This window comes from Gobius niger (genome assembly GCF_951799975.1).
Source record: "Gobius niger genome assembly, chromosome: 21".
Classification (NCBI taxonomy): Eukaryota; Metazoa; Chordata; class Actinopteri; order Gobiiformes; family Gobiidae; genus Gobius; species Gobius niger.
The window spans coordinates 21,782,844-21,810,167 of record NC_136872.1 but is presented as its reverse complement, the minus strand read 5'-3'; the positions used below and the strand labels follow the sequence as shown (position 1 = coordinate 21,810,167).

The 27,324-nt window shown below is 42.2% G+C and overlaps 1 protein-coding gene across 1 annotated transcript; it reads left to right on the top strand.

Moving 5' to 3' along the window:
* Positions 1–1,627: 1,627 nt before the first annotated feature.
* Positions 1,628–23,006, top strand: otud4 (OTU deubiquitinase 4; the record flags this gene model as incomplete). The annotated part of the gene is made up of 21 exons (XM_079580578.1): positions 1,628–2,011; positions 4,335–4,418; positions 4,683–4,733; positions 4,813–4,859; positions 5,969–6,041; positions 6,117–6,198; positions 7,128–7,278; positions 7,378–7,417; positions 7,496–7,598; positions 8,431–8,495; positions 10,153–10,256; positions 10,326–10,414; positions 12,090–12,243; positions 12,317–12,440; positions 13,844–13,918; positions 14,136–14,538; positions 16,182–16,739; positions 16,829–16,869; positions 17,563–18,658; positions 20,484–20,551; positions 22,794–23,006. Coding segments are annotated over exons 1-21 (3,762 nt in total), but the record flags the coding sequence as incomplete, so codon positions are not given.
* Between the last annotated feature and the right edge of the window lie 4,318 nt (positions 23,007–27,324).

The window sequence follows — 27,324 nt, the reverse complement described above, 5'->3', positions numbered from 1 at the left end:
TGACGTACTTGTAGGTTCTCTGTATAAAAAAGTGTCAGGTGGTGCAACCGAGTTTTTTTCTAAAATTTAAATAGTTTCCAAAAATGCTTACAAAGTGAAATCTATGTCAAGTATCTCTTAGACAGCCTTTCTCCTCTGAACATTTCATCTGTAATTTGTAACTGATTAAAAATTAAAGAAGGTTAACTTCGCACATCTCTTTGTTTTAAACAGGTGCGTTAGAGAAGGCATAGAGGCCAAATGTAGAAAAGGAAAAATCTCTCGCACACTGTATACTTGCAACACCAGTGTTCTTTTATTAATGCAACGTTTCGGCCAGTGGCCTTCGTCAGGCAAAATGTTTTTTGTGAATGAGACACAGGAAGCTGTCATAATGGCCTATGGCTAAACATAGGATGTATGTTGTATACATATGCTGCCTATGTTTAGCTATAGGCCATTATGACAGCTTCCTGTGATGCAGCCGGCCACACCCTATTTAAGGATGGCTTCTCATTCACAAAAAACATTTTGCCTGACGAAGGCCACTGGCCGAAACGTTGCATTAATAAAAGAACACTGGTGTTGCAAGTATACAGTGTGCGAGAGATTTTTCCTTTTCTAACTGATGCTGAAATCAGCAATAAAACCAGAGGACCAGGGACCGAGTGCTCTGTGTCAGCCCAAAACAGTTATCAGTTCAGTATCAGATATTTTAAACCAATATCTGTTTTTTTGTTTTTCTAGTATTGACTCTGATTACTTATACCAGTATTGGATCAGTGCATCTCTACAATTTTTAAATGGTAAATTGACATATTTTGCAGTTGCACCACTTGACTGTCTGGTTGCACCACCTGACATTAGCAACTCATTTCAAATGAAATTGGCTTTTATGTGGACTCTTACATTAGCTTTAGCATTTGTAAGCATGGGCATACATTTACTTTTAAAACACTGATAACTGTTTTTGTTGTGTCTTGTGTTTTCCTCACACATTTATGTCATTTTCCTCACTTTTTCCATCACTTTTCTGTCACTATTTCGCTGCATTTTCATCCTCGTCTTCGTCTAACTTTTATTGTGATTTTGAACATTTTTTCAAGAGGCTACTAGATTTGGGTAAAGCCGAATTGGAGAAAATGTGTTCGGTTAAGGCGGGGGTTAAGAGGCTAAAGGAACAGGCCACCGCTCCATACTGACACATGTTCTTACCTGAGCTTAGATGAGTTGAAACACACCTGTCAGGTCTTCATGTGTGCCTGTGGAAGAGCGTGGACGCTTCTAACTTCACGTTTGGGGCCATAGGAATACATTGAGAGAGGCCAAATGCTAACAACATCTTTGGTCGTTTTGTGTGACTGAGGGCACGCACACAGACAGGTACGTATCAACTCATCTAAGCTCAGGCAAGAACATATCTCAGTACGGAAAAACGGTGGCCTGTTCCTTTAAAACACTTTTTTTTTCTACTTTTATTATAAATGTAATAAAAAATGATTAAAGTACTTTTTACGCCTGCTTGCATATTTCCGTTAACGTTAAATATTTTCTTGTTAAAAAAAAATAAAAAATAACAAACACAACTTGATGACGTTGTCCGTTGCAAAGTGGGCACGGCCTCGACTGTTGCTATTAGCATGAATGCTAAGTGCTAAAGTTTGTAGTTTCACTTTCAGAGTCAGTCCCCGCGACCAGCCAGCGCCTTCCGAGGAAACGAAACGGAGAAGTGTCACTGCTGCCCGGTGCTCACACCACGGAGCCGCTAATGTAAATATTATACTATGCTTAAGCGCGCCGTGAGCACTTTTAGATAAGGGTTTGTAAAGTTTGCGCCGCTAGCTGTCAAAGCTGCTGCGTGTAGTGCAGGTTTTAGCCGTTAGCCGTTAGCATGGACAGCGTTGGAGACAGGCGAAGTTACGAGGAGAGGGGCGCCGAGAAACACATGGACGAGTACCTCAGATCCATCGGTCTGCACAGGAAAAAGATCGCCAAGGATGGGTCGTGCTTGTTCCGGGCCGTGGCTGAGCAGGTAAAACACGGAAAAACACCTAAAACTAGCTTTGAATGTGGGAGCTACCTGCGGTTGTTTTACTGTTATGAAAATGCCCGTGTGAGCCATAACTGCTACACCACACCTCAAGTGCATTTACAGTACATAACATTCCTTTCATTACAAGAATTTCCTTGAATATTGAAATTACACTTTGCACTAAACAGTCAGGGGGACTTAATGTTTTGCTTTCATTTACTGTGTTGAGTTTTATTGGACAAAAGTGATGAGCAAGATATCAAGAGCATTAAAATCTTACTGTTTGTTTCCTTGCACCAAAGAAACCAGGCCTAATTTATCACATTCATCTCGCTTTAAACCTCTTAACCCCCGCCTTAACCGAGCACATTTACTCCATGTCGACTTTAACCCAAATCTTAAAGCTTCTTGACTGCAGTTTACAGCCTATAGGCCAGTGGTTCCCAACATTTTTTGTCTTTCGTACCCCTTTGGCCTTTCAGTGGTCAACCTTGTACCCCTCACCTCAACGGTGTTACAGTTTATTTAGAAAGTATTTACTTAAAAATGGTATTTGTAAGAAAAAAAACATCATAGCAGTCAAAATTAACCTAAAATTCTCTCAAAGCAACACATTTTACTGAAAAATATAGCTTTTCCTATAAAAAATGATGTTACATTTTCCCCTTTTTTCAATCTGAAAGAGTTCCAAGTACCCCCAGCTAGGTCCTCGAGTACCCCTGGTTGGGAAACACTGCTATAGGCCAGAGTGACTTCTCATTTGAAAGCTAAGACCTACAGAACTCATCTAAACTTCTTCCTTGTTATGATTGTGATGTTTTTGTCCTTTTACGCTGGGTTTTCGTCACGTTTTTTTAAACTTTTTTTTATACGTTTTGGCCAAAATGTAAATGCTACAAAAACGTGCTGAAAATGTGGCAAAAATATGACAAAAAAGCAATCAAAAAATTAGAAAAATGTGGCCTAAAAAAAGCAACAAAAGTGTGACAATAATATGACAAACGTGACAAAAATGTGGCAAATTGCAACAAAAAGCAATGAAAGTATGATATAAAAATGAGTATAACGAGAAAACAAAAACTAAGAAGACCTTTAGATGAGTTTTGTAGGTCTTAGCTTTCGAATGAATGAATGAATGAATGGTTTATTTTGGTTGATGCATTTAAATACAATACGTACAATTTCCAAACAGTATCAATAACAAAACAAATACGTTTGTTAAGTGTGACGTCACGACTTCAGACCGGCAAATATGCGAGAAAAAAAACTTAAAAAACAACCATCAATATTTCTGACACTCAACGGAGAGTTACTGAACCTACTTATTTCTCAGACTCATTAGCCAAAAATGCCGCACCTACTGATAAAAAGTAATATTTACTAAAGTCGGTACTTCCGGGGTTAGCGTAGCTGCTGCACCGTTCTTTCCCCACTAACCCGGATGCACCGACTTTGGTAAATGTTACTTTTATAGCAGTAGGTTCAGCATTTTTGGCTCATGGACCTGATAAATAAGTCTGTTCAGTAACTCTCTGTTGAGTAGGGCTGAAGCGACTATTCGATTAATTGACGACTAATCGATTTATTTATTTTTTGTAATTGATTAATCGTTTTCTGGTTCACACAGACTTAAATGGAGCAAAAATGACATAAAAAATATTAGTATTTTTGATGAAATCCTACTTTTTTTTATAGTTAGGGTCTGTAGTGTTTTGTACATTGTAAATTTCCTGAATAAAGCCTCCAAACAACATTTCCCTTTAGTTTACTCCAGCAACACATCCTCAAGCAGCGCCACTTAAGCTATATGTGATAAAAAATGTAAAAATAATGGTTAGTTGCAGCCCTACTGTTGAGTTTCAGAAATATTGATTCTGGTATTAAAGAGTTTTTTGTAGTTTCTCGCACATCTGCGAACCCAGAAGTAGAGCTGTGACGTCACCACTTAACAAACGTATATTCAACCAAAACAGGAATAGGCTGAAGCAAAGCTTATTTATGCCTATCCCTGTTCAAACCACATAACTGATACTGAAGCAGCTTCTCACATTAATAATATACATGATCAAATAAAAATAATTAACTATTTGGTGACTTACAGACAGAATAATGAATGATATAAACACATACACACTGGCCAATAGGCTGTCACCTCCAGTCGAGAAACCTTTAGATAGAAAGCTGGAGAAAATGTGCTTGGTTAAGGCCGGGGTTAAGAGGTTAATGGACACTTGCTCCTCAGTATCACCACCCATTCATCCACTTTACTGTTTTAATCCTACTCCAACTTGCAGTATGTTTTTCATTGTGCCGTCTTTTGTAGGTGCTGCATTGCCAAAGCTTTCACATCCAAGTTCGAGCCCAGTGTGTTGAGTATTTGCGGAAAAACAGAGAGAACTACGAGGCCGTAAGTGTATTTTTAAATATTGCCTTGTTATCAAAACCGCAACAAAACTCTCAGTGAGTGTTATTAATGCTACACCGTCGGAGATTACAAGCTATAAAATACTTAATTAAGCGTTCACTTTTAATGAATCTGTTGCTAGTCAAAGGCAGGGGACTCATTTCTCTACTGGACACAAGAAATCTACCATAACCATAATGTTACTCAATAGACACAGACGCGGACTTCCCCAAACTATAATAACACTGAGCTGACTTCTCTTTACAGTTTATTGAAGGAGACTTTGAGGATTACCTGTATAAACTCCAAGATCCACAGGTAAATCCCTTTTATATGCTACAAAAGTGTGTAAATATTAGCACTGTTTTGATTTGACTGCTCTCACCTTGTTTTCCAGCAATGGGTCGGAGAAGTGGAGATCAACGCACTTGCCATGATGTACAAGTAAGTCACAACTGATCACAATACTACGCCCTGACAGAACTAAATAGTGACTATATGGGTAGAAGGACGCTGAGGCTGGAGACGGGACACCAAACTGTACATAGGGCTGGGTACTGGTAAATGTTTTTCAATACCAGTACTTTGACCATACTTGGTTGTTGATACAGATACATGAATGATGCTTTTTTCGATCCCTTTACGGAAATATTTGTTGTCTAGAACCAGAAAACAGATTAATAATGTTAATTTATTCCTTTTCTGTCCATTTAATTTATTTTGCATTTGTATCATTTGTTTGAGGTGAAACAACCAAGAAACTTCCTATAACTCCAAAAGAAAAAGTTTTCCTTTTTTTTTTTTTCCCCAATTATTTTCCCTAATATTTCTGTGGGTTTTTTCCCAAAATTTTAAATATTTCTGTGGGGTTTTTATCCCAATTTGTTTGTCTTTTTTTTTTATTCCTTCCCAATTTTCCCCCAACTATTCCCAGTTTTCCCCCATGTTTTTTTCTTCCTATTTTTGTTGTATTTTCCCCCCAATTGTTTTCCCTTCAATTTTCCCAATATTTCCATGTGTTTTTCCCAAATTTTTCGAAAACTTTCAATATTGTTATAATTTTTTTCCCAATTTGTTTTGATTTTCTTTTTCATTCCTTCCCAAATTTTCCCCAACTATTCCCAGTTTTACCCCATGTTTTTTCCCTTTTTTGTTATATTTCCCCCCCAAATTGTTTTCCCTTCAATTTTCCCAATATGTCTGTGTTTTTCCCAATTTTTCAATATTGGTATTATTTTTTTCCCAATTTGTTTTTTTCTTTTTTTTAGTCCTTCCCAATTTTCCCCCAACTATTCCCCGTGTTTTCCTTTTTTTTTTAATTCCCCCCAATTTTACCCACATTTTTCAACTTGTTTTTCTCTTTTTTTTTTCAGCCTCTTTCACCTTTTTTACATAACCACCATCAAAACATTGAATGCAAAGATGTATATTTCTTTTTGATACTATTACTTTTTCGATACTAGTAGAACCTAAACCTTTTTTTTCCGATACCAAACTGATACATTTAACGGACCCCAGCCCTTATCATACTCTAATCCCATTCTCTTGCTCAGGAGGGACTTTTGGATTTTCCAGGAGCCGGGTAGACCTGCTGTCAACATCACGGACAAGAACTTCAAAGACCAGGTAAGTCTGAATGAAATGTAAAAACGTGTTATTTGATGAGTTGTAAGAATTCTACCGTTGATCCCTTGAATCCAGGTGCGGCTGTGTTTTCTGAACGGGAATCACTACGACTGCGTTTACCCGATCAGCCAAGTCAAAAGCAGCGCCGTCTGCCAGTGTGAGTATCTCCACCCGTGTGTTCAGTCGACAGTAAACCTTGTGAAGTGGAAAGAATTCTTTTTTTTTTTTTTTGTTGAAGAAGTAAAGTAAAAGCCCTTTTTATTTTAGAGTCAGTGCTGTTCAGTAAGTGTCTAAATCTAAACGCTTTTCGGAATAAAAATAAATAGCGACAGAAGCGAGACGTTAATGGGGATGAAAACGCAGCAAAAGAAGCATCAGAAGAGCGACAAAAGCACAAAATGACATGGCAAAAAGGTGCCGACAAGGACTTTGCTTTCAAATGAGATGTTACTCTGCAGGGCCGTGGGAAGATATTTTGGCTAGGGGGTGCTGAGAGATAAGATTGCCCCCCAAAACGCTATTTCTTTGCTTATTTCCTATTTATTTAATATTGCCTGTAATGCATAGACGATCCACCAGGTGGTGCTGTAGGGCCCTCAGCACCCTGGGTTCCCACGGCCTTGTTATTCTGGCCTATAGGCTGTAAACTCCAATCCAGAAGCTTTTAGATTTGGGTAAAGTGGAAATGGAGAAAAATGTAGGTTTGGGTTCAGAGGTTTTACCGGAAGTTGAGATGTTTTTGTTCCCTTTTTTCGTCCTTATTTAGTTTTATGAAAAATATCTGGAGAATTTAGTCATAGTTTTAGTTTCATTACCTACTTTTTGTTTTAGTTTTGGTCTAATAATAGTCAAGAAAAACATCACTTGGGCTGAAGTAATGACTAAAAAAGTTGAGTCGACAAAATTAACTGCTGTTCAGGTTGTTCTGCCACATATAAAGGTAATCAGGGACAGTGCAGTAACAGTAGATACACTATAGGGGGCAGCAGAGGGAGGGAAGGGGAGATGAAGCCAAACTATTCATTTCTACTATGAAGAAACATCACTGAAATTAAAGATTGAAACACATTTCTCCTGTGTTTTCAGCGATCCTGTACGAGATTCTGTATGACAATGTGTGCCACGTGGACCGAGGAGTTTTGGGGATTTGTAACCGGACCCCGAAGCCCTCGGACGCTCTCATCGACGACTGCCTGGCCCCCTGTCCCAGCAGCGACGAGTCCGACACAGAGGACAGGTGACGGGCAGAATCAGAACTGCTTTTACTGAAAAAAACAGATCAAATAACGAGTCTACGGTGTATTGAAGTCGTTAATGAACATTTTGTCGCCTTTAGGCAGGAGAACGGGACGTGCGCCGCTGTGGTCAAGTCAAAGGTAACATAAGATCTTAAAGGATTGTCACCCTAAACGTATTTGACATTTCAATCCATGGTTCTCGTGTGTTGTGTTCAGGGCCGTGGTCGCGGTCGGTTCATGTCTGAGCGAGTGAAGCGCTCCCTGAACCCCACTCTGCTCCGGAATGTGCAGTTCGACCTGTGGCTCAAGTCCAAGAAAGGTCAGGAGCAAAACACTTCACTTACAAGGAACTTTTATATCGATGTGCCTGTATTAACCCCTTAACTCCCACCTGAACCAAGCACATTTTCTCCAGCTTTACCCCAATCCAAAAGCTTCTGGAAAAAAGGTGTGAAAATGGCGACAGAACTGAGATGAAAACAATGATGAAAATGTGAAAAAAGTGACGAAAAAGTGAAAAAAAAGTGACAAAAAATGGACAAAAAAATTGACAAAAATTTGACAAAAAAGTGAGAAAAATTTGACGACAAATTGAGAAAAAATGGACGAAAAAGTGATAAGAATTTGACCAAAAAAAAGTGAATAATTTGACGAAAAAGTGACGAAAAATGGACAAAAAATGGACAAAAAATGGACAAAAAAAATCAAAAAAGTGATGAAAAAAAAACTGATGATGTGAGGAAAAAGATCAATTTAGTTTTGTAGGTCTTTGCTTTCAAATGAGGTGTTACACTGGCCTACAGGATTTGGGTAAAGCTGAACTGGAGAAAATGCTCTCGGTTCAGGCGGGAGTTAAGAGGTTAAGTAGTGTCTAAGTTTCCATTTCTTCATTTTTTTTTCTTCACTTTTTGTTCCTTCATTAAAGGGGCTAGAGGCAAGTTACCCATTTTATACTCACTACTGCCACCTCAGGTCATACGTGTAACTGCACCTTCTATGACAGTGCAGGATTTTAGAGGCAGTTGTGGCGAACAGGTCTGGGTTCATTCTACACCTTAGGACATGGGTGGAACATGTAGGGGGAGGAAAATACTTACTTAAAACATTTTTAAACTCCGTATAGTCCCTTTAATGTCTCTTTCCAATTTCAGCTCAACAGAAGATGGACTTCTGCATCGCGGCTGGGATGCAGTACAGTGTGGGCGACCGCTGCCAGGTTTGTGTTCTTCATTCGTTCAATATTAGAGCTGTACAAACCAAAAGCTTTTATGTAAAAACGTGATTATCTATTGGAGGTAATGTCTTGCTCTGGTGGCCAAACCTTTTCATTTAACTTTTACGTATATGTGAGTTTTATATAGTTGTGCATTAAATAAAGTCCAGGCTGGAAAAATCGGGGAAAAATCGGATGGTGGGAGGAGGGTGGTGGTATTTTACAATATCGATTAAAAATGCTGATATCCCCGGAACTAAAAATGATAAAAACTTCCCATTTTTTGCATTGGAAAGAAATGAGACCTTCCACAATTTCCTAAAATATGTCTGTGTGTAATTTTGGGACAATAAGACACAGAAACCTTTTTTGTTTTGGAATCTTCTGATTTTTGTGTTTGAAACAAGCTTTCCCTAAAATACCTACTACATACTAATATACAGCGCCTCCTGCTGCCACAGTTCAACACTGACACATTTAGAAGCTTCATACACAGGATTATAGACATTTTCCAAAATTATCAGTGGTGCATGTCCACATCGACCTTAGAAAAAAACTTTACTGGCCTCTGTTAGATGTATTTGTATATATTTCTACGATTGAAGCCTTTACTATATCAATAAATGTTTAGCTATACGTTTGTTAAATGTAACGTCATGACTTCCGCTTCCGGGTACGAGCAGACCGGCAAATATGGGAGAAGAAAACTTTAAAACAACCATCAATATCTCTGAAACTCAACCGAGAGTTACTTAACCTACTTATTTCTCAGACTCCTTAGCCAAAAATGCCGTTAGCATTTATCTCCGCCATCCCGGAAGTACCAATTTTGGTAAATATTACTTTTATAGCAGTAGGTTCAGCATTCTTGGCTAATGGGCCTGATAAATAAGTCTGTTCAGTAACTCTCTGTGGAGTTTCAGAAATATTGATTGTGGTTTTAAAGAGTTTTTTGTATTTTCTCACACATCAGCGAACCCGGAAGTAGAGCTGTGACGTCACCACTTAGCCAATGTATAGGCTATTTGAAAGATTAAAAAAACAGACATCAAATTAAATAACTTCAAGTATCAGCCTATATATCGGCTATCGGCCAGCCCACCCCCTTCATATCGGTATCGGACCCCAAAATCCATATCAGTCGGGCCTTATGTTACTTGTTTTTACTCCAAAATGGCCGCTGTATCATGTTTTTTTACTTTTAGATCATAAATGAAGTATTGCTGGGTTGCAGGTGACATCACAGCATTCTAAAGGCCTATACTGTTATATAGAGGAAAAATTATTTTGTTTTTGAGGAAATTTTTGGTCTTGTACAGAGAGATCTTTGACCCAGTGACTGATATTAATGATCATTTTTTAAATTCATATATTTTCTTTTTAGCTACGACTTGTGAAAGTGTAATGTTATTAATAGGAAAAACTGGCTCCTGCCCCCCGCTGGGTCCGATGACATCATCACATTCTAGAACCTGCAACCCAGCAATTGCTCTGCTTTACCTTAAATATTTTGAAAATGAAAGCCCAAGTTTCCAATCGCTATAAACCAATATTTTATCTGACATTTTTGGAAAGTGCTCAGATGTTTTGGCCTCTGTTTGTCCTGGCACAATTCAAGAGCTGCCCGTGTTTGTTTTAAAACTCCTCTCTTTATTTCCAGGTGCGCGTCGACGCTTGTGGGCAGGTCTTCAACGCCACCGTGAAAAAGCTTTCCCCGAACGACAACGGCCCGGTGACGGTTTACAGCGAGCAAATCGGAGAGATGTGCGTCACCGATCAGCGTTACGTATAACAGTGTGTGGGATTATTGTTCATGTCTGTTTCTTTTTGTAGCGAGGTGCCACTGTGGAAACTGCGCCCCCCGAATGAGACCAGCTGGAGCACAGTGGTCCGGGAGAAACGGGTCACCAACGGACACGGAGGTGAGAGCCGAGAGCCTGAAACGGTCATTTAAATTGTCCCCGTCACAAAAAGCTGCGACCCCGTGGCACGAGTTACCGTCTCCTGAACCCTGTGATTATTTTTGGGATGTGTTCTCTTTTTAAAACCGTGTGAATTACCCTGAAAGTTGTGAAGGCCCATTACTTCATCTGAAATCATGACTCAGACGGCACAGGGTCCCAGAGCAGCTCATTAGTGCAGAGTCAAAAATAGACCAAACTCACCGTGCAGCTTTTTCAGGCACAAATATTGACATGTTTTGTATCCACGTGTCGTATGTAACGCTTTAATCCAAATATGGGACAAAATATTGGATCGTAATACTTTTTGCTGCAATACCAAGCATCAAAAATATGTATTTTCTTCCCCCTACATGTTCCAGCCATGTCCTAATGTGCAGAATGAGCTCAAACCTGTTCACCACAACTGCCTCTAAAATCCTGCACTGTCACTCAGAAAGGTGTCACTTCGGGTCCAAAGTGCACAAGCTTAATATAGAAGCTGCAGTTTCATGTATGACCTGAGGTGGCAGTAGTGAGTATAAAATGGCCAACTTGCATTTAGCCCCGTTAAAGGAACAGGCCCCGCTTTTCCATACTGAGATATGTTCTTACCTGAGCTTAGACGAGTTGATACGTTCCTGTCTGGTCTGGTCCGTGGAAGAGCTTGGTCGCTTCCAACTTCACCCCCGTTTGGAGCCATAGGAATATACTGGGAGAGGCCAAATGCTAACAACATATTTGGTCTTACAAAGACCAGACAGGTTCACATCAACTCGTCTAAGCTCAGATAAGAACATGTCTCAGTATGTAAAAACGGTGGCCTGTTCCTTTGTTTATAAACTTTAGACAATGATTCTTTTCTTTTTACTCATTTTAAGGTAAATATACTTGTCGTAATGGTTTACTGCATCGCAATATGTATCGCATCAGCCCCTGAGTATCATGATACATATTGGATCATGACAAAAGTAAAGAGCTACTTTTGGAAACTGTGGCAATGGAAACTTTCCTGTCTTGTACTTAACAATGTTAACAATATTAATTCTAAATCAATCTAATTTCTGCCTGATTGACTGAATTATGAACCCCAAAAAACAAGACTAATTTAAAGCAGTACTAAGTAACGGAAAGGATTTATTACCTTAATAAATCCTTTCCGTAGGCCCTGTGGGGGAAATACAAGTGTTAATGGAATGATTGGAGGGTCTTTCATCTCCCCCTGGTGTCTCTGGCCAGAAAACCACAATTGCAACTTGACTGCCACCGGACCTGAGTCTCCAATACACACTAATGGAATCGCAAAGAAGAAGCTAACAGGCTAACGGGCAAAGCTAACTGCGGGCTAGCGCCACTTAAACAGTATTTACAGCTAAGTTTCAGTGAAAAAAATGATTTCCATTGTGCAGTAAAAACATCGCAACTTGCTATGACACCTGCAGTTGCGCTTATGGCCTCTACGGGCAGGAGTTACTTAGTTCAGCTTTAAATTTTCTTCAGATACTTATGATCCAAAATCCACTCTAAAATTCTTTGTAACTAATACATGAACAACATATGGTTTCGTACATAATTTACATTTCATACCTGTCACTAAGGTTTTAAATTGATTTTAATAAATGTACTTAAAGTAATATTAGCATCTGTTTTGTCTCAGAGTGGGAGGACCGGGGCAGAGGCAGAGGTCGTGGTAAACCCACCTCTGCTCCCTCAGGCGTCCCTCAGGCCACAGCGCCACCTGGAGGAAGAATCTCAAAGCAGCACTCGTGGCCCCCACAGGCCAATGCAGACGAGCGTGAGGCCTCCAGCCGGTAAGGAGACCACTTAGAAAATACTCCTCATGCTTTCTGAGGGAAAGTTTCACTAAGCAATGTGTTTTTACAGGAAGTCTGATTCTGTGTCGTTTGGTTTGACGGAGAAGCAGCGTTTGGCCAGAGTAGAAGAGGAGAGGACCGCCGCTTTAGTCGAGCTGCGGTTCCCAGACGACAGGAGCTTCCCCGCACTCGGAGTGAGAGAGAAATTATGTTTTTAGCATCTTTCGTAGGTCTACATTATTCATCTGTTCATGTACAGTTTTATTGAGGAGGAAAAGGTCACACACTCTAATATTTGGTTGGACCACCTTTAGCTTTGATTACAGCTCCCTTCACTGTGGCGTTGTTTTATTAAACCTGCGATGCCAGAAGATCCAGTGTTGCATTTATTTCTACAGGTCACCCGATATATTGGATCGATATCTGGGGATTTTACAATATCGGCTATTGCTGAGTTAGATTTAACCCCTGAACCGAGCACATTTTCTCCAGTTTGGCTTTACCCCCAGTCCAAAAGCTTCTGGAAAAAAGCAGTGAAAATAGCAACAAAACTGAGACGAAAACAATGATGAAAAAGTGGCAAAAATGTCACAAGAAATTGACCAAAAAATTACCCAAAAAATGACAAAAATGTGACAAAAATGACAAAAATGTGACTAAAAAATGACAAAAATTGACAAAAAATGGACGAAAAAATCACAAAAATGACACAAAAAATGACACACAAAAAAATACAAAAAAGTTACAAAAATGAGTTGAATACCCAACAAAAAAATCTGATGACGTGAGGAAAAAGATCCTCTTGGTTCAGGCGGGAGTTAAGAGGTTAACCTCCATGGAAGCATGCTAACGCTAACAGCAACTTCACGCAAGCTGGGACAGAAACTATGTAGATTCACCTAAAGTAATAAAATAAAGTCGGCCATTGCTGGATAGGTCAAGTATTTGTTTTCACAGGATTATAGACCAGACATTTGGCGAATAGAAATCCTCGAAAATCAGCATCGGCCGTAGAAAAACCCATATCAGTCGACGTCTATTCATTTCTCACCAAGATCTTGTGTTGATGATGGGAGAGTGTGACCACTCCGCAAAGCCTTCTCCTGCACATCCCAAAGAATCTCAATGAGGGGTTAAGATCTAGACTCTGTGGAGGCCGATTCATCTCATGTTCCCTGATCCACTCTTTCACAATGTGAAGAGGAAATACATTAATGGAAAAACCTGGTCGTTCAGGAGGTTCAGGTCAGGACAGTTCGTTAAATCAAGGTGGACGCTTGTTTTTCCTCAGTTTTTTCCTCGTCGATGTCTTTTTACACTTAAAAAGAAAGTGGTTCAGGCTGACGGGTTTTCCCCAACAGGTCTGTATTAGTCAGTTCTGAGTGCTTGGATTTACAACTCCATTTAAAGTGGAGAAAATGTGTGTCCTTTGATTCACATTTAGAGGAACTCTCCTCCTCTGTTGTTATCCCTGAAGTCCAGCTCCCTGCTCTGCGCTCATCTCTGCACAAACCAAGGCCCGACTCCAATTTCTGGGCTTTGAATTTTTTCCAAGAGAACTTTTTACTATATTGAGTTGATAATGTTTTATTTTCAGACTCAGGCCGGAGTCCAGAGTGAAGCAGGGAAGAAGAGAGGAAGCGAGAAGAAACGCTTGCAGAAAAACACACGGGTAATAAATGTTTTCTAAATGTTAAGGTTGTGAAGGTATTTGTTACACATAGTAGTAAGACTTTTGTCCTGCCCAAACTACAGCAAGTTTTTGCAAATCAGTTTAAGAGAACATTGAAATTGGGGTTTAGATTTGGAAATAATTGTGCAGCTCTGTATTGTATCATGTGGTGCTCATTAATAAAACTGGTTGTAATAAAGCTCTGTTTTGATTTCAGAGGAGTCCGGTTGAAGAAAACGGCTCCACTTCTCCTCTTCCTTCCCCCTCTGTCCCAGCTCCTCCTCCCTCCTCTGTGTCCCCGCCCGCCTCTGATGCCCCAGTCCCTAAACCGAGCGGCGTCTCCTACGCCTCTGCCGCCGGCCCCGTCCTCCCCGTCCCCCCTCAGTCCGGGACGGTGCCCTCGTTGGGGAGGCCCGCGCTCCCTGCCGCCTCCTCGGTGCCCGCCCTGTCCTCGTTCCCCAAAGCCTCGTCTCCTCCCACCTTCATCGCGCCCATCGCCCCGTCGCCCGCCGCCGCGCAGAGCCTCATGGGTCGGGTCACGCCGAGTCCTCCCGGGTCGGCCGTTACCCACAATCCCCCCGTGGTGGCCGAGGCTCCGGTGCAGACGCCGAGCGCAACAAGTAAGACACCGCTTCAGAGGGATCTTTCTGTGTGGCGATTAGTTTAGTAGTTTAGTAAACAGATTACGTTTCCGCTGTACTGAAGGCAACTGGAGGTAAGAAAGGAAGTGGACCGGGTAATTTCATTAGGGGTATGCAGATGATGTCACAGCATGGCAGCATTGAGTTATGTCAAATGTAACGCTTTTATTTTATTGCCTAAATTCTGTATTTTCAATGCGGCAAATGCAAAAAAAATAAAAATTCTTGGCCTATTTAATTTCATAGAATTTCTAAATATTCAAAGAGGAATGAGGGGAAATTATTGGACACAAGATTTCAGTCAAAACTGCAGCACAATTTTAGACCATGGTTTGGCAAGTTTCCCTGATGGAAGGTGGAACTACAGCCCAACGTAAAGTACTACTTTCTACAAATATTATATTGATACCTAATGAGGTGTTTAGCATGAAAACTTAAACAGAATTGACAGTATTTTCCTATTTAGAATACTCTTTGCAGGTATTTGATTTGTGAAATTATATTTCTCCAAATCATCTCGGTGAGGTTCTTCGCTGGAGGGCCGGATATGGTCCCTGGTTCTGACCTTGCCAACCCCAGATTTTGACGAATTTTTTTTTTCTTTCGGACAAATATCTGCAGTAAAAATAGTTGAGCAATGCCATTGAGTTGGAATTGAGTTTTTGCCAGTTTGGACCCAATTCAACCTCTTAACTCCCACCTGAACTGAGCACATTTTCTCCAGCTTTACCCCAATCCAAAAGCTTCTGGAAAAAGTGATAAAAAATGTACAAAAAAATGACAGAAATTGATAAAAATTTGACGAAAAAGTGACCAAAAAATGGACAAAAAAATCAGAAAAGTTAACGAAAAAGGTGACACATTTTTTTACAAAAAATGTACAATAAATGACAGAAATGGATAAAAAATTGACAAAAAAGTGAGCAAAAAATTTGACGAAAAATTTAGAAAAAAAAATGCCGAAAAAGCAACAAAAAAATGAACCGAAAAAGTGACAAAAAAGTCACGAAAATTTGACAAAAATGAGATGACTGCCCAACAAAAAAAGTGATGAAAAAAAATCTGATGATGTGAGGAAAAAGATCAATTTAGTTTTGTAGATCTTAGCTTTCAAATGAGGCGTTCCACTGGCCTACAGGATTTGGGTAAAGCTGAACTGGAGAAAATGCTCTCGGTTCAGGCGGGAGTTAAGAGGTTAATACTTTTAATGACTTTTGAGGTCTTCATTTTTGCATAATTCACTTAATGCTTTTTAATGCCCCTCAGAAACTCGGGTTGTTTGCTCCTTTATATCATTATTGTCTTCCATTTCTTCCTAACAAGCTTGTGTGTTGTCCTATTTTGTTTGATTTTATATTTTTGCCATATTCTACATATAGAAAGGGGGTAAAATAGGCAAATTGCTATGTTAGCGTTACAGGCTTCACTTGGCCTGTGCTAAATGCTACAGCTGAAGCCACTTTGTCCATCACTTTTCAGTAGATTAGATGTCGTTTACTCACACTCTTCTTCACTTTTGCCTTATTTTTGTCATTCTTCAGTGTTAATGTTATTGAAATGATGTAGGATTACTGCAGTATTATTAATATTTAAACACTGAAATGTGCACTCTTGTTTTAAAGGTAATTTGTCGTCTGCTCCAGCGCCTCACAGCGACGTCTCCGAGTTCCAAGCATCGGCATCTGATCTGCTCCTGCAAAACCTGGTCCCAAACAAAATCCAAGACCCAGTCCAGGCCCCTGTCCCACAGCCCCAGACTGCCCCTCCTTCAGTCTGCCCCATTGCTCCCCAAGTCCAGCCTCTCCCTCAAACCGAACCAGTCCACTTTCCCCCGTCTCAAATCCCCTTCCTCTCTGCAGCCGCCCCGACCTCCTTTCACCCACCATCCCTCCCCCAAAACGAGTCCCCTGTCCCAGCCGCGCTCCCCAGTCCCCCGCCCCCCTCCCAACCCCACATGGAGTACCTGAACTCGGCCCCTAACCCCAGCCCGGACCTCCCTGTTCCGCCGTCTCCAGAGCAGCCTGCGCCGCAGCAGCTCCAGTACCCGTTCCCCCTGCACCAGCAGCTGTCCCTCTACTACCAGGACCTGCTCTACCCGGGGTTTCCTCTGGGGGACAAGGGACAGGTGGCCCCCGTCCCACCCATGTCCACCAGCCAATCAGGAGACGACCTGCCGCGAGGTGAGAAAACTGATGACGACGAATGAAAACTGAATGAAATCTGGTTGTTGAAGTCCTTTTATGGCATTAACGTGGATTGTCTTTTTCAGATATGAACATTTTAAGATTCTTCTTCAACCTGGGAGTGAAGGTTAATAACCAACATTATTCTCTTCACTATTTTTACTGTGTTTAGAGCAATATACTTACTACATAATCAAAAGCATGTTACGGTGAGACACGGGAGGTGAAAATGTTATCTAGCCCGATTTATTGAATTTTGAAACCCAAAATCGGGGCAAAATTTTAATACATCTCTATATCAATAAAATAAAACCATACATTTAACCTCTTAACTCCCGCCTGAACCAAGAGGATCTTTCTCCTCACGTTATCAGATATTTTTGGAACTTTTTTGTCATTGTTTTGTCCTTTTTTCCTCACATTGTCTTTTTTTTTTTGGTCAATTTTTTGTAATTTTTGTGTCAAATTTTTGTCAAATTTTTATCTTTTTTTTGGTCACATTTTTGTAATTTTTTTGTCCATTTCTTGTGACATATTTGCCACTTTTTCATCAATTTTTCGTCACTTTTTTGTCACATTTCCATAATTGTTTTCGTCTCAGTTTTATGGCTTTCTCACAGCTTTTTTCCAGAAGCTTTTGGACTGGGGTAAAGCCAAACTGGAGAAAATGTGCTCGGTTCAGGTGGGAGTTAAGGGGTTAAACCTGTTTCTTTTCATTTGTCAGTAATTGTCCTTTTTTCCCCCCATTCACCTGCAGTGTCTCGCCTTAATTAACCAAATTCTCCACATTTGTTTAATTGTGTGTTTCCTCCATCCTCAGTCGTACTCTTTGCCGATGCACGCTCCCCTCATCTACCTCCTGCCCCTGCAGCAGGCCCACTCCTTGCAGCCCCGAGCCCGGTCTCGCTCCCCGTCCCCCGTCTACCACCACCCGGCCGCCGCGCCCGCCTTTCCGCCCTTCAACCCGCCCCAGCCCAGTCCCCCTGCCCACCCTGACCCGTGCCACCCCGCAACTCCCTACCAAGAAGCCAATCTCCACGACCAGGCGCCTCCAAATGCATTTAACCCCGCTCACTCGACCCAACAAGCCCCGCCCACTGCCCAAAACCCACCCCCCAACACACAAGCCCCTCCTATCTCGGCGTACAACCCACCCCACAACACGGAAACCCCTCCCCACTCCGTGTACAGCCCCGCCCACAACACTCAAGCCCCTCCCCTCTCCGTGTACAGCCCCGCCCACAACACTCAAGCCCCTCCTCACTCTGCGTACAGCCCCGCCCACAACACTCAAGCCCCTCCTCACTCTGCGTACAGCCCCGCCCACAACAATCAAGCCCCTCCTCACTCAGTGTACAGCCCCGCCCACAACACTCAAGCCCCTCCTCACTCAGTGTACAGCTCCGCCCACAACACTCAAGCCCCTCCTCATTCTATGTACAGCCCTGACCACAACGCTCATGCCCCGCCTCCCTCTGCGTACAACCCACCCCACAACACACAGACCCCTCCCACTGCCTATAATGCGGCCAACGCCAACTCAGAAGCCCCGCCCACCTCATACACTCGTTCAACGCCGCAACAAATCCCTCCTACCGCGTTCGACGGCGCGCTCCCCAATCCGCAGCCCCCTCCCAGCGCGTACAGCCCGTCCCGCCCCTCGCAGCCGCCCGCCAGCGACGCCCCCTACCCGCAGTCCTACCCGCAGCACCTGCAGTGGCAGCCGAGTCAGGCGTACGGCGTTAACTACCAGTACAACCAAGCGTACTACCACCACCAGCAGCAGCCCGCCAACGGGGACACGGCGCCGGGGCTGAGGGCGGCCAGGCTCCCCGCCGCGCTGGAGGGGTCCGCTTCGGCCAACACGGGGAACGTGAACGGGGGACAGATGCAGATGCTGCCTGGAGTCACCTTTGGTACGTGGAGTTCATTTTGTCCCATCTTCAAGACGGGACATACTGTGTGGAGATTAGTAGCTGTGTCTCGGACCTGTGGGGTTCCCCAGGGGTCGGTTCTGGGGCCCCTATTGTTGTATATGCTTCCATTAGGTCAATTAATATCCAGTAACGACGTGTCCTATCACAATTACGCAGATGATACTCAGATCTCTGTGGGTGCACATGGGCCTAGATATATACTCCATATACTCCACGTAAATACAGGTCATCTTGAAGCTCTTTTACTAGAACATGAAAATCAAGTTATAAATCTAGGGGTAATCCTGGACTCAGACCTGAATTTTAACAGTCACATCCATTACATCAGGGGCCTATTTTCATTTAAGAAACATAGTGTCTAAACCAGACTTGGAGAGACTGCTGCAGTACATCCAAAATGCTGCTGCTCAAGTCCTGATAAGAACCAGGAAATACGACCACATTAGTCCAGTGCTCTGGTCTCTACACCGGCTTCCTGTCGCTCAGGGAATAGACTTTAAAGGGGGTATTATGCAAAATTGACTTTTTCCAGCTTTACATCATGTTATTATGTCATTCCCTCATTAAAAACATGCCAGAAGTGTTGCCTTGGCACATTCACGTATTTTTGAGTAATCTGTAAAAACTCTGATGGCGGCCATTTTAGGGATAGGTTTGCCTGAGTCCTCCTAGGAACGCCCCCACCTCCTGGAGACGCCACCGAGCTTTCGTCACCAGCCGAGTAACCGACCACTGCTCCTCAGCAGAACCCCCTCCCCACTGATGCCACAGACAGCGTGTGGAGGGGGCGTGTCGGACATTCACTACAGCCATTTTGAGAGAGCAATTTCATACAAGGCAGTTATTTTAAAGGGACTATATCATGCTATTTTAGCCATTCCAAAGTTAAGTATAGGCATTTATATGATATATTGTACCTCTACCACTATGGAGCACTCATTTTTGTGATAAATATAAGTGTTTTCTGGAGGTATTTTTCGAACCTGGAAGACACAACGCTTCGATTCAGTTAACTCCGCCCCCTCTCTCCGCACATACAACTTTACCGTAATATAAATAAACAACAATAAGTGAAGTTACTTCACGATGCAGTTATACAGAGTTGACATCTGCAACACAGCTTCTTAAATGGCTAACACACATGCTAACATGCTAATACACGTTTGGATTGACTCATCGCTCTGGTCCATCGCTGTTTACATTGTGGGACTCGCGTTGGTTATAAAAGTTAATCTACTTTGGTTCTGGCGAAGGTTCACCAAACATCCATCAGTGACAGTCACAGATAAGGAAATAGCATAACAACATGGCTAAAAGCTCCAAAAAGTCGATTTTGCATGATATAGGACCTTTAATTTACTGCATTTACAGACCAACAGAAGGTTTGGTCATCATTGTAGTGTGATATAGACTGGTGCTATGTGATTGAAATAATACCCCCCTTTAAAAAAGCTCTGGTGCGAAACCATGAAGAGACTTATTCACAAGCAAAGTCCATCTCTGACATGTTACAGCCGTATGAACCATCTCGGGCCTTGAGAACCTCAGGTAGGGGCCTCCTGGTGGTTCCCAGAGTCAGGACTAAACACGATGAGACTGTTTCAATTTCCTGCAGCATAAATCCAGAACAGTCTCAGTGACGACGTTTCCAAAACACACTCTGTCCATTTTACACAAATTTGCTCTTAAATATCCAAGTCCGTTGATACACATGTTTAATAAATAAGAAATGTTTTAAAATGATATTATATTTGACTTGCTTCTTAATAAAACATGTAACATTAACATGATCTTCTGTGTGCAGGTCACTCAAACCCAGACGTCGGGGAGAACATGATGCTGCTGGTGGATCCTCCTCTGGACAAACCTATAGTGAGTCACCGCTGCACAAATAAGATAAAGAGGTTTTCAAATGACACTGAACTCCACGTGGACCGAACGCCTTCTCCCTTTGACCACGTCCGGCTCTCATTTTTGTACTGTTGAATACTCGTCTTTCAGATCGCTCTTTACAAACGGTGACATCGCCTTGACTTTTTCACCAAAGCTTTATTCAAATCACAAAGTATGGTTTAAAGCAGGTTTTACAAAAGTGCATAATGATATTTTCCATCGTTCCTCTGCATCTCTGGTATCCGTTCCATTGCCCAAAGTGGCAGAAAATTCCTAATAAAATTGCAGGAATTGGGAACTTTAGCTTGGAAATGTGGGGAATTTCAAAAATGTAAAACTGTCAAAATCCTTGAAGTAGCAATACCTGATTATAGAGTGAAATGGAATTTATTTTGTCCTCCTGTAGTATGTTGTAAACTCGAATATTTGTGGGGAAAAGCGAGTGAAGACCATATCATCAACCTCCTAAAAACTAGACTTTGTGAAGCTGTTCTCTGATTATGGCAACAAACCGGTTCTGCTTCTAACCCTACATTTTGCTTAATGCTCGTTCTAATAAGTGCTGGGACAAACGGCACTGATTTATAGAATTTTATTTGATCAAACTAATTGGTTAAGTTCACCCATCTCTGACTTAGATCAGCCTAAACTAGGGATGAGACGAAAAACCGATTTGAATCGTTACACCGATTTGCGCACGAGAGATGCAAGTGCATCGGCAGAGAAGCCACAGATCGATGCAGTTCAGAGCATAAACATAAGATGCATCGGATTTTACGCGCTCATATCGGTTTAATCTAGATACGTTACGGATGTAAAGCCCCTCGGGCCACTGCGCGCCTCATCGCACATGATGCGCCTCCCACGAGGAGCGCGTGTGTCTTACCAGTAAACTCCAGGCTGAGAGCGGCAGATGTTCAGAAACACATCCGCGGTGTGGAGTCGGGTTTGGCCTCTGCGCTGTGTTGAATGAAGGACGTCCCGTGTGCAGAACGCCATGAAAAGTTGCAGGAACAAACGCTGATAAATATTCCAAACATCGCCATGATCAGCCATCTTAGTTTGCCCAAGTCATTACGTCCACTTAGAAGCGTAAAGAGTCCAGAAAGAGTCCAGAAATCCACTTTACTGCGTCTGAGCCAGGTGGAAGTACATGTGTGACTGCGCTGAGGCAGAGGGAGCCCCGCCCATTAACTAGCATAACCATGTGAGCTTTTCTGTGTGCGCTATTAATGTGGAAATAATGCACACAATCGCCTTTTTAATTTAACAATACTGATCATGGATTAATAATAATTGTCCCCCCAAAATTGTTGAAAAAAGCTAAAGAACAAACAATCTTAAGGTGGATAAACCCATAGAATATATAGGATACAAAACCAAAAAAAGTTTAAATATGCAGTCTACATAAAAAAAAAAATGTAGTTAACTTTTAAGTTGTCTTATATCAATTAATGGCCTCAATAATTGTGAATAGGCGTCAAATCTTAATTTATTTGAGCTGGTTCTGTTGAATCAATGCATCAAGCAAAGTGTGGATCACGAAACATGGAGATGCATCGTGATAATCGGCCTAAATGGAATCGTATCGGGCTGGTGGTGGTTACAGATGTGTGGATCCAGATGCATCGTGGTCATGGTGATGATTCGAATCGCATCGCAGCTCTGGTATGACCAAGTGTGTCTTAAATGAATCGAATCGTGGCCGGTGTATCGAGATGCGTATCGGATCGGACAGTGGCCTAAGATTCCCATCCCGAGCCTAAACAGAAGGAGTGGGCGGGGCCTGTGTCTGACACAGAGCAGAGTGACCTCTTAAAGAGACTAGATGCAAGTTTGCCATTTTATACTCACTACTGCCACCTCAGGTCATACGTGTAACTGCAGCTTCTTCAGTTGTTGCTGCGTTTTTTGTCACATTTTTGAAGAGTTTTTTTTGTCATGTTTTTGTCGTTTGTTGCTTTTTTATCACCTTTTGCCTGTTATTTTTTGGTACTTTTTTGTTGATTTATTGTTGTTTTTCCAGCCCGTTGATATCACTCTTTTTCCCCTTTTTGTTCTGTGTTTATCCTCGTTTTCGTTGCTATTTTGACACTTTTTAGATTTGGGTAAAGCCAAACTGGAGAAGACGGAAACAAACCTGGAGCGAGTGAAGCTCTTCTTTGTTTCCTGCCGTCGCCTGTGAAGTTTATTTCCTGTTTCTAAACCTTCTTCTTCCCAGGTGATCAACGTGCCCAAGTCCTCCAGCGGCTCGGCCTCGCCCGCGCTCTACAGCCCCGCCCACTCCTCCGACTCCTCCAACGCCCCGCCCTTCTACATGTCCCACCACAAGTCCTCGCCCTCGTACCACCGCCCGGCCAACCCCAACGCGCCCGCCTTCGTGCCGGCCAGTCACGCCGCCGCCCCCTACGGCGCCGCGTTCCTGCAGGCGCCCGAGCTGTCGTCCGTCAGCGCCGGGACGGAGGAGTGGGAGGAGCCCGAGGAGCAGCGCGTCCCGTACAGAGGTCAGAGGAGGGGAGGGGCCGGATACAGGAGCAGAGGGCGCAGCCAGTACAGAGGGAGAGGATACAGCAACCAGTACTACAACCAGAGAGGCAGCAGAGGGCGCTACTGAGCTGCAGGACAGGTGAGGAACGGAGGAACTGGAGAAAATGTCCACACTATTCCCTATATCTATTATAGAAAACGCTATTTCAATGGCCGCCGCCTGGGCGCCGCCATGTTTATTTCCCATACCGACTTTGAAGCTAAGCAGGGACGGGCCTGGTTAGGACTGGGATGGGAGACCGTTCCTCCGAAGCTAAGCAGGGAAGGGCCTGGTTAGGACTGGGATGGGAGACCGTTTGGGAACACCAGGAAGCCTGGCGACAGTAGTGAGTTTGTGCGTGGTTGGTGCTGGGGGCTACATCCGCTGCCGGCCCCCACGTTGCGCTCCCGCCGCCCGCGGGCATTGACCACGGGTCCATATGGACCGCGGTGCTGCTGTCCGAGGACAACCCGCCGTCACAACAACGCGAGTGCACGACATCTGACTGCCGTGCGTGTGCGCGCATCCAAACAGGGCGATGTGTATGTGTGCGCGCGTTTGTGTGTGCGTCGGTGCGTGTATGTGTGCGCGCGTGCATCAAAACAGGGCGGTGTGTGCGTGCGTGTGCGCGTGCGTGCGTGTGCGTGCGTGTGCGCGCGCGTATGTGTGCGCGCGCGCATGGACACCGGGCGATGTGTGTCATTTGCTTTCACGTATTGTGCGCCCAGAGGTACATTTTATTCTAAAGCAGCTTTGAACGCATTGCCAATTTTATTGTAAGGTTATGAATACTGTCTAACAACGATCATTAGGCTATTTCATTTCAAAACCAACTTCTTTTTTTTTACATTGTACACTACCGTGATGCACCAAACCACGGGTCCTGCACCGTGAACCGACCCGTTAGAGCTGAACCCCTAATATTTATCCATACTTATTCCACTGTCTCTTGAATTCTATTCCCTTTTAGCGAACATATTGTCGTTGTAGTTTATAAGAAAGGAGTACGGGTGCATCAAACACTTAAATTGCAGTTTCTTTGCAATTATTTTTTGCATTAGCCTAATTATTTTAAACATTTGTAGTGGCCATAGTTTTTGGAATGGGTTGGGAACCACTGGTCTACAGCTGAACTGTGTGACCGGTTGGACATTTCTTTGTAATAACTCATAATCTCAGAATATCCAATGTGCAAACTAGCGAGGCCCGGCCAAAGGCCGGGTCTCAGCTAGTAGTGACTATATAGTGCTCACGCCATTTTGTAGGGGTGTCCGAATGTCCAGAGAGAAAGAAGTAGGGCACTCAAAATTTCCCACAATGCATCTCGAAAAGTAGTGAGCGTCACTAAATGGGTCAATATAGACCACAATGCATTGCGAGAGTCAGAGAAGAGCCTGACAGTGACAGGTCTTTGAACTAAACAACACGACTGAAGTAAATCAAGCTGTTTCAGTCGTGCGTTTGTTTTTCTCATGAATAAACGACCTAAATATAAACGGTTACAGTGAAAAAATGCTAACGTTAGCTGCTAACCTTTATTTAGCTGGAGCTGTTAAATGACCGACAGCTCGATTAATCCAAGCCATTCATGTAAAATCCATGTGAAGTAAAAGCGTATCTGACTCGCATTTATCCATAAATATTCCACTGTCTCTGAGTTTGGTCTTTATCACAGAAATACATCATTCCCGGAGTTTAGTGAACTTTTAGCAGATGTAGTCACTCATTTTTTCTTTTTTCTTTTGTGATGATGGTTTTATTTTAAATTTAAATGTCAAATAAAACGCCTGTAAAAGTGCCAAAACAGTCGTTCTGTTTCATAAAATACATTTGTAACAATAGACTATAGGACTGGACAGTCTGTGATCTTGTCCCGTCTGCTGAGGGATCCTTCGGCCCTGGGTCTATAGCTTGTCCGTCCATGGGAGTGGATCTCTCCTTCTGTGGTTCTCCCCAAGGTTTCTCTTTTCTCCTGCCGGGTTTTTGAGTTTTTCCTTGCCGTGCTGGAGAGTCTAAGGACGGGGGACGCCCACGCCGCTCGTCGCTACCTCCTATTGGACATTATATTTGCCTGGATTCACCTGAACTTTAAATTGTCATATTTATTGCTCTGTTTTATTGCCTTAATGTTTGGTGCAGCCCTGTGAGGCGACTTCTGTTGTGATATTGGGCTATACAAAACCATTAAACCTGAAACTTAACAATAAATAAATTCAGATTAAAAAAAGAAAAAAAAACATCTGCACGCCGCAGCTCGGAGAAAGTAGTGGCTTCTGTCTGAATCAGTGACTATATAGAGCGGGCCTGTGTAGTGAATGAGGAGTTAGGGACGTTCGGACACAGCCTTGGTTAAGGTTTCTGCTTTCGTTTGGCGGCCATGTTTGAAACGGTAACTAACGCTCGGACTTCTTCTCCTCTCCAGGTCCCGCCTCCTGGATTCTTTCATTAAAGGTCAGCCAAAGATCCTCAAGTCTTCAAACTGGTCTCCTGATCCTTTAAACATGTCGTGCCTTTAGCGCAGCTTTTATTTTGAAAATGCTTTAGTCCCTTCAGTCGTAAATATTAGAGTCTAGTTTGCTGTGGCTGCCACTGTTATCCATGTACAAAAACGCTGCTATCCGTTCACTTCATCGGAATCCACGACGACACTGAGTAAAGCCTCCTTTAATCATTATAACACATTTGTAAATGTACCGTAAGTATTTATAAGCACGAAAACAGAGAAACACTAAACCATTCACAACGAGCTGCGCAAAAAACACAAACTTTCTTTAACCGTTTACTTTTGCTTTTAAATGAAACAAAGCTCAAAAACCTTTTGTTACTTTTTTTCCTTTAGTGACGTTTTTCACCCAGTGTAAAGATTTAAAATGTCAAGCTGGGAAACATATTGTGTAGAAGATAATATAAGATCGCTGTTTGGATATTTGTAAATTAGAATACATTCTAGTTTCATTCCAATGTCAAGAAATTGGTTGAAAATTGGGGGAAAATATAGGGGGAAATTTGGAAAAAATTAGGGGGAAAAATGGGAATAATTGGAGGAAGAAATTGGGGAAAATTATGAAAAATCTGAGAAAAAATAGGGGTGGAAAATTGAGGAACATTTTTTAAAAAATTGGGGTAAAATTGAGGGTAAAAATTGGGGAATAATTAGGAAAAAAGGGGGACGAAATTGTGAAAAAAAAATTGGGGGAAAATTTAGGAAAAATGAAATGGAGGAAATTGGGTGGAAATGAGGAAAAATTGGGGAATAGTTGAAGAAGAAACTGGGAAATATGTAGGAAAAATAGGGGAAAGTGTGTGGGGAAAATATTAAGAGAAAATGTAGGAATAAATAGGGAAAAATTGAGTAAGAAATGCTTTTTTTCCTGCCCTTTTGTTTTCTGTTCTGAACAATTATCTTCTTGAGCGACAAAGTGATGTCACATGTTTGCAGCACATTTTTGAACATCTCTCATGGTTTGTAAAGATATATATTTTTTTTATTGTTATTGAGAAAGTCCCAAAAATATAGAGAGATTCACATTTGTCACTATCATCCCGGCCCTTTATGGAAAAGCAACATTAACCTGAACACATGCGGCCTCTCCTGTTTCGGTGCTTATAAATGTTCAGTATTTACTAAGGCTTTACAACAACAGTGTGACGTTACTATAAAGTGTTTTCCGCATGTTCGGTCATTTCTTTCTTTAAATATCAGTACAATTTGAAAGTTTAACGCTGCACTCGAATACTGTAACGTGTGAAATGAACAGATTTTATGGCAAAAACGTCATTTTATTCAGAAATCAACAGAAACGTCAACAAGTGACACTAAAATGTTATCACAGATGTAGTAGAGTTTTCTACGCCGATGAACTTAGACTTTGTGAATGTAACTGGAATCCAACATTTGAACAATGGGCCAAAAACACTTCTTTAAGTATTGTATATATATTTAGAAAAAGGATCTGAGCACTTACCTCCACCTTTTTTTTTATTTTGAAGGCGTCTGTGTGTTTACATGCTTTTATTTTGGTGTTTCGTTTCCTTTCGTCTGTAAATCTTTGTTGAAACTCAGTGCCTTGTGGAAAAGTTCTGAACTGCTGTACAGGAACAAGGGCTGTAGACTTTGTAAAACGCTTGAATAAAGACAAAACTTGGTTCGCAAAGTTTGTGGGAATGTTTTTCTCCGGTCGAGAAGCTTTCAGATTTGGGTAAAGCTGAACGAGAGAAAACACTT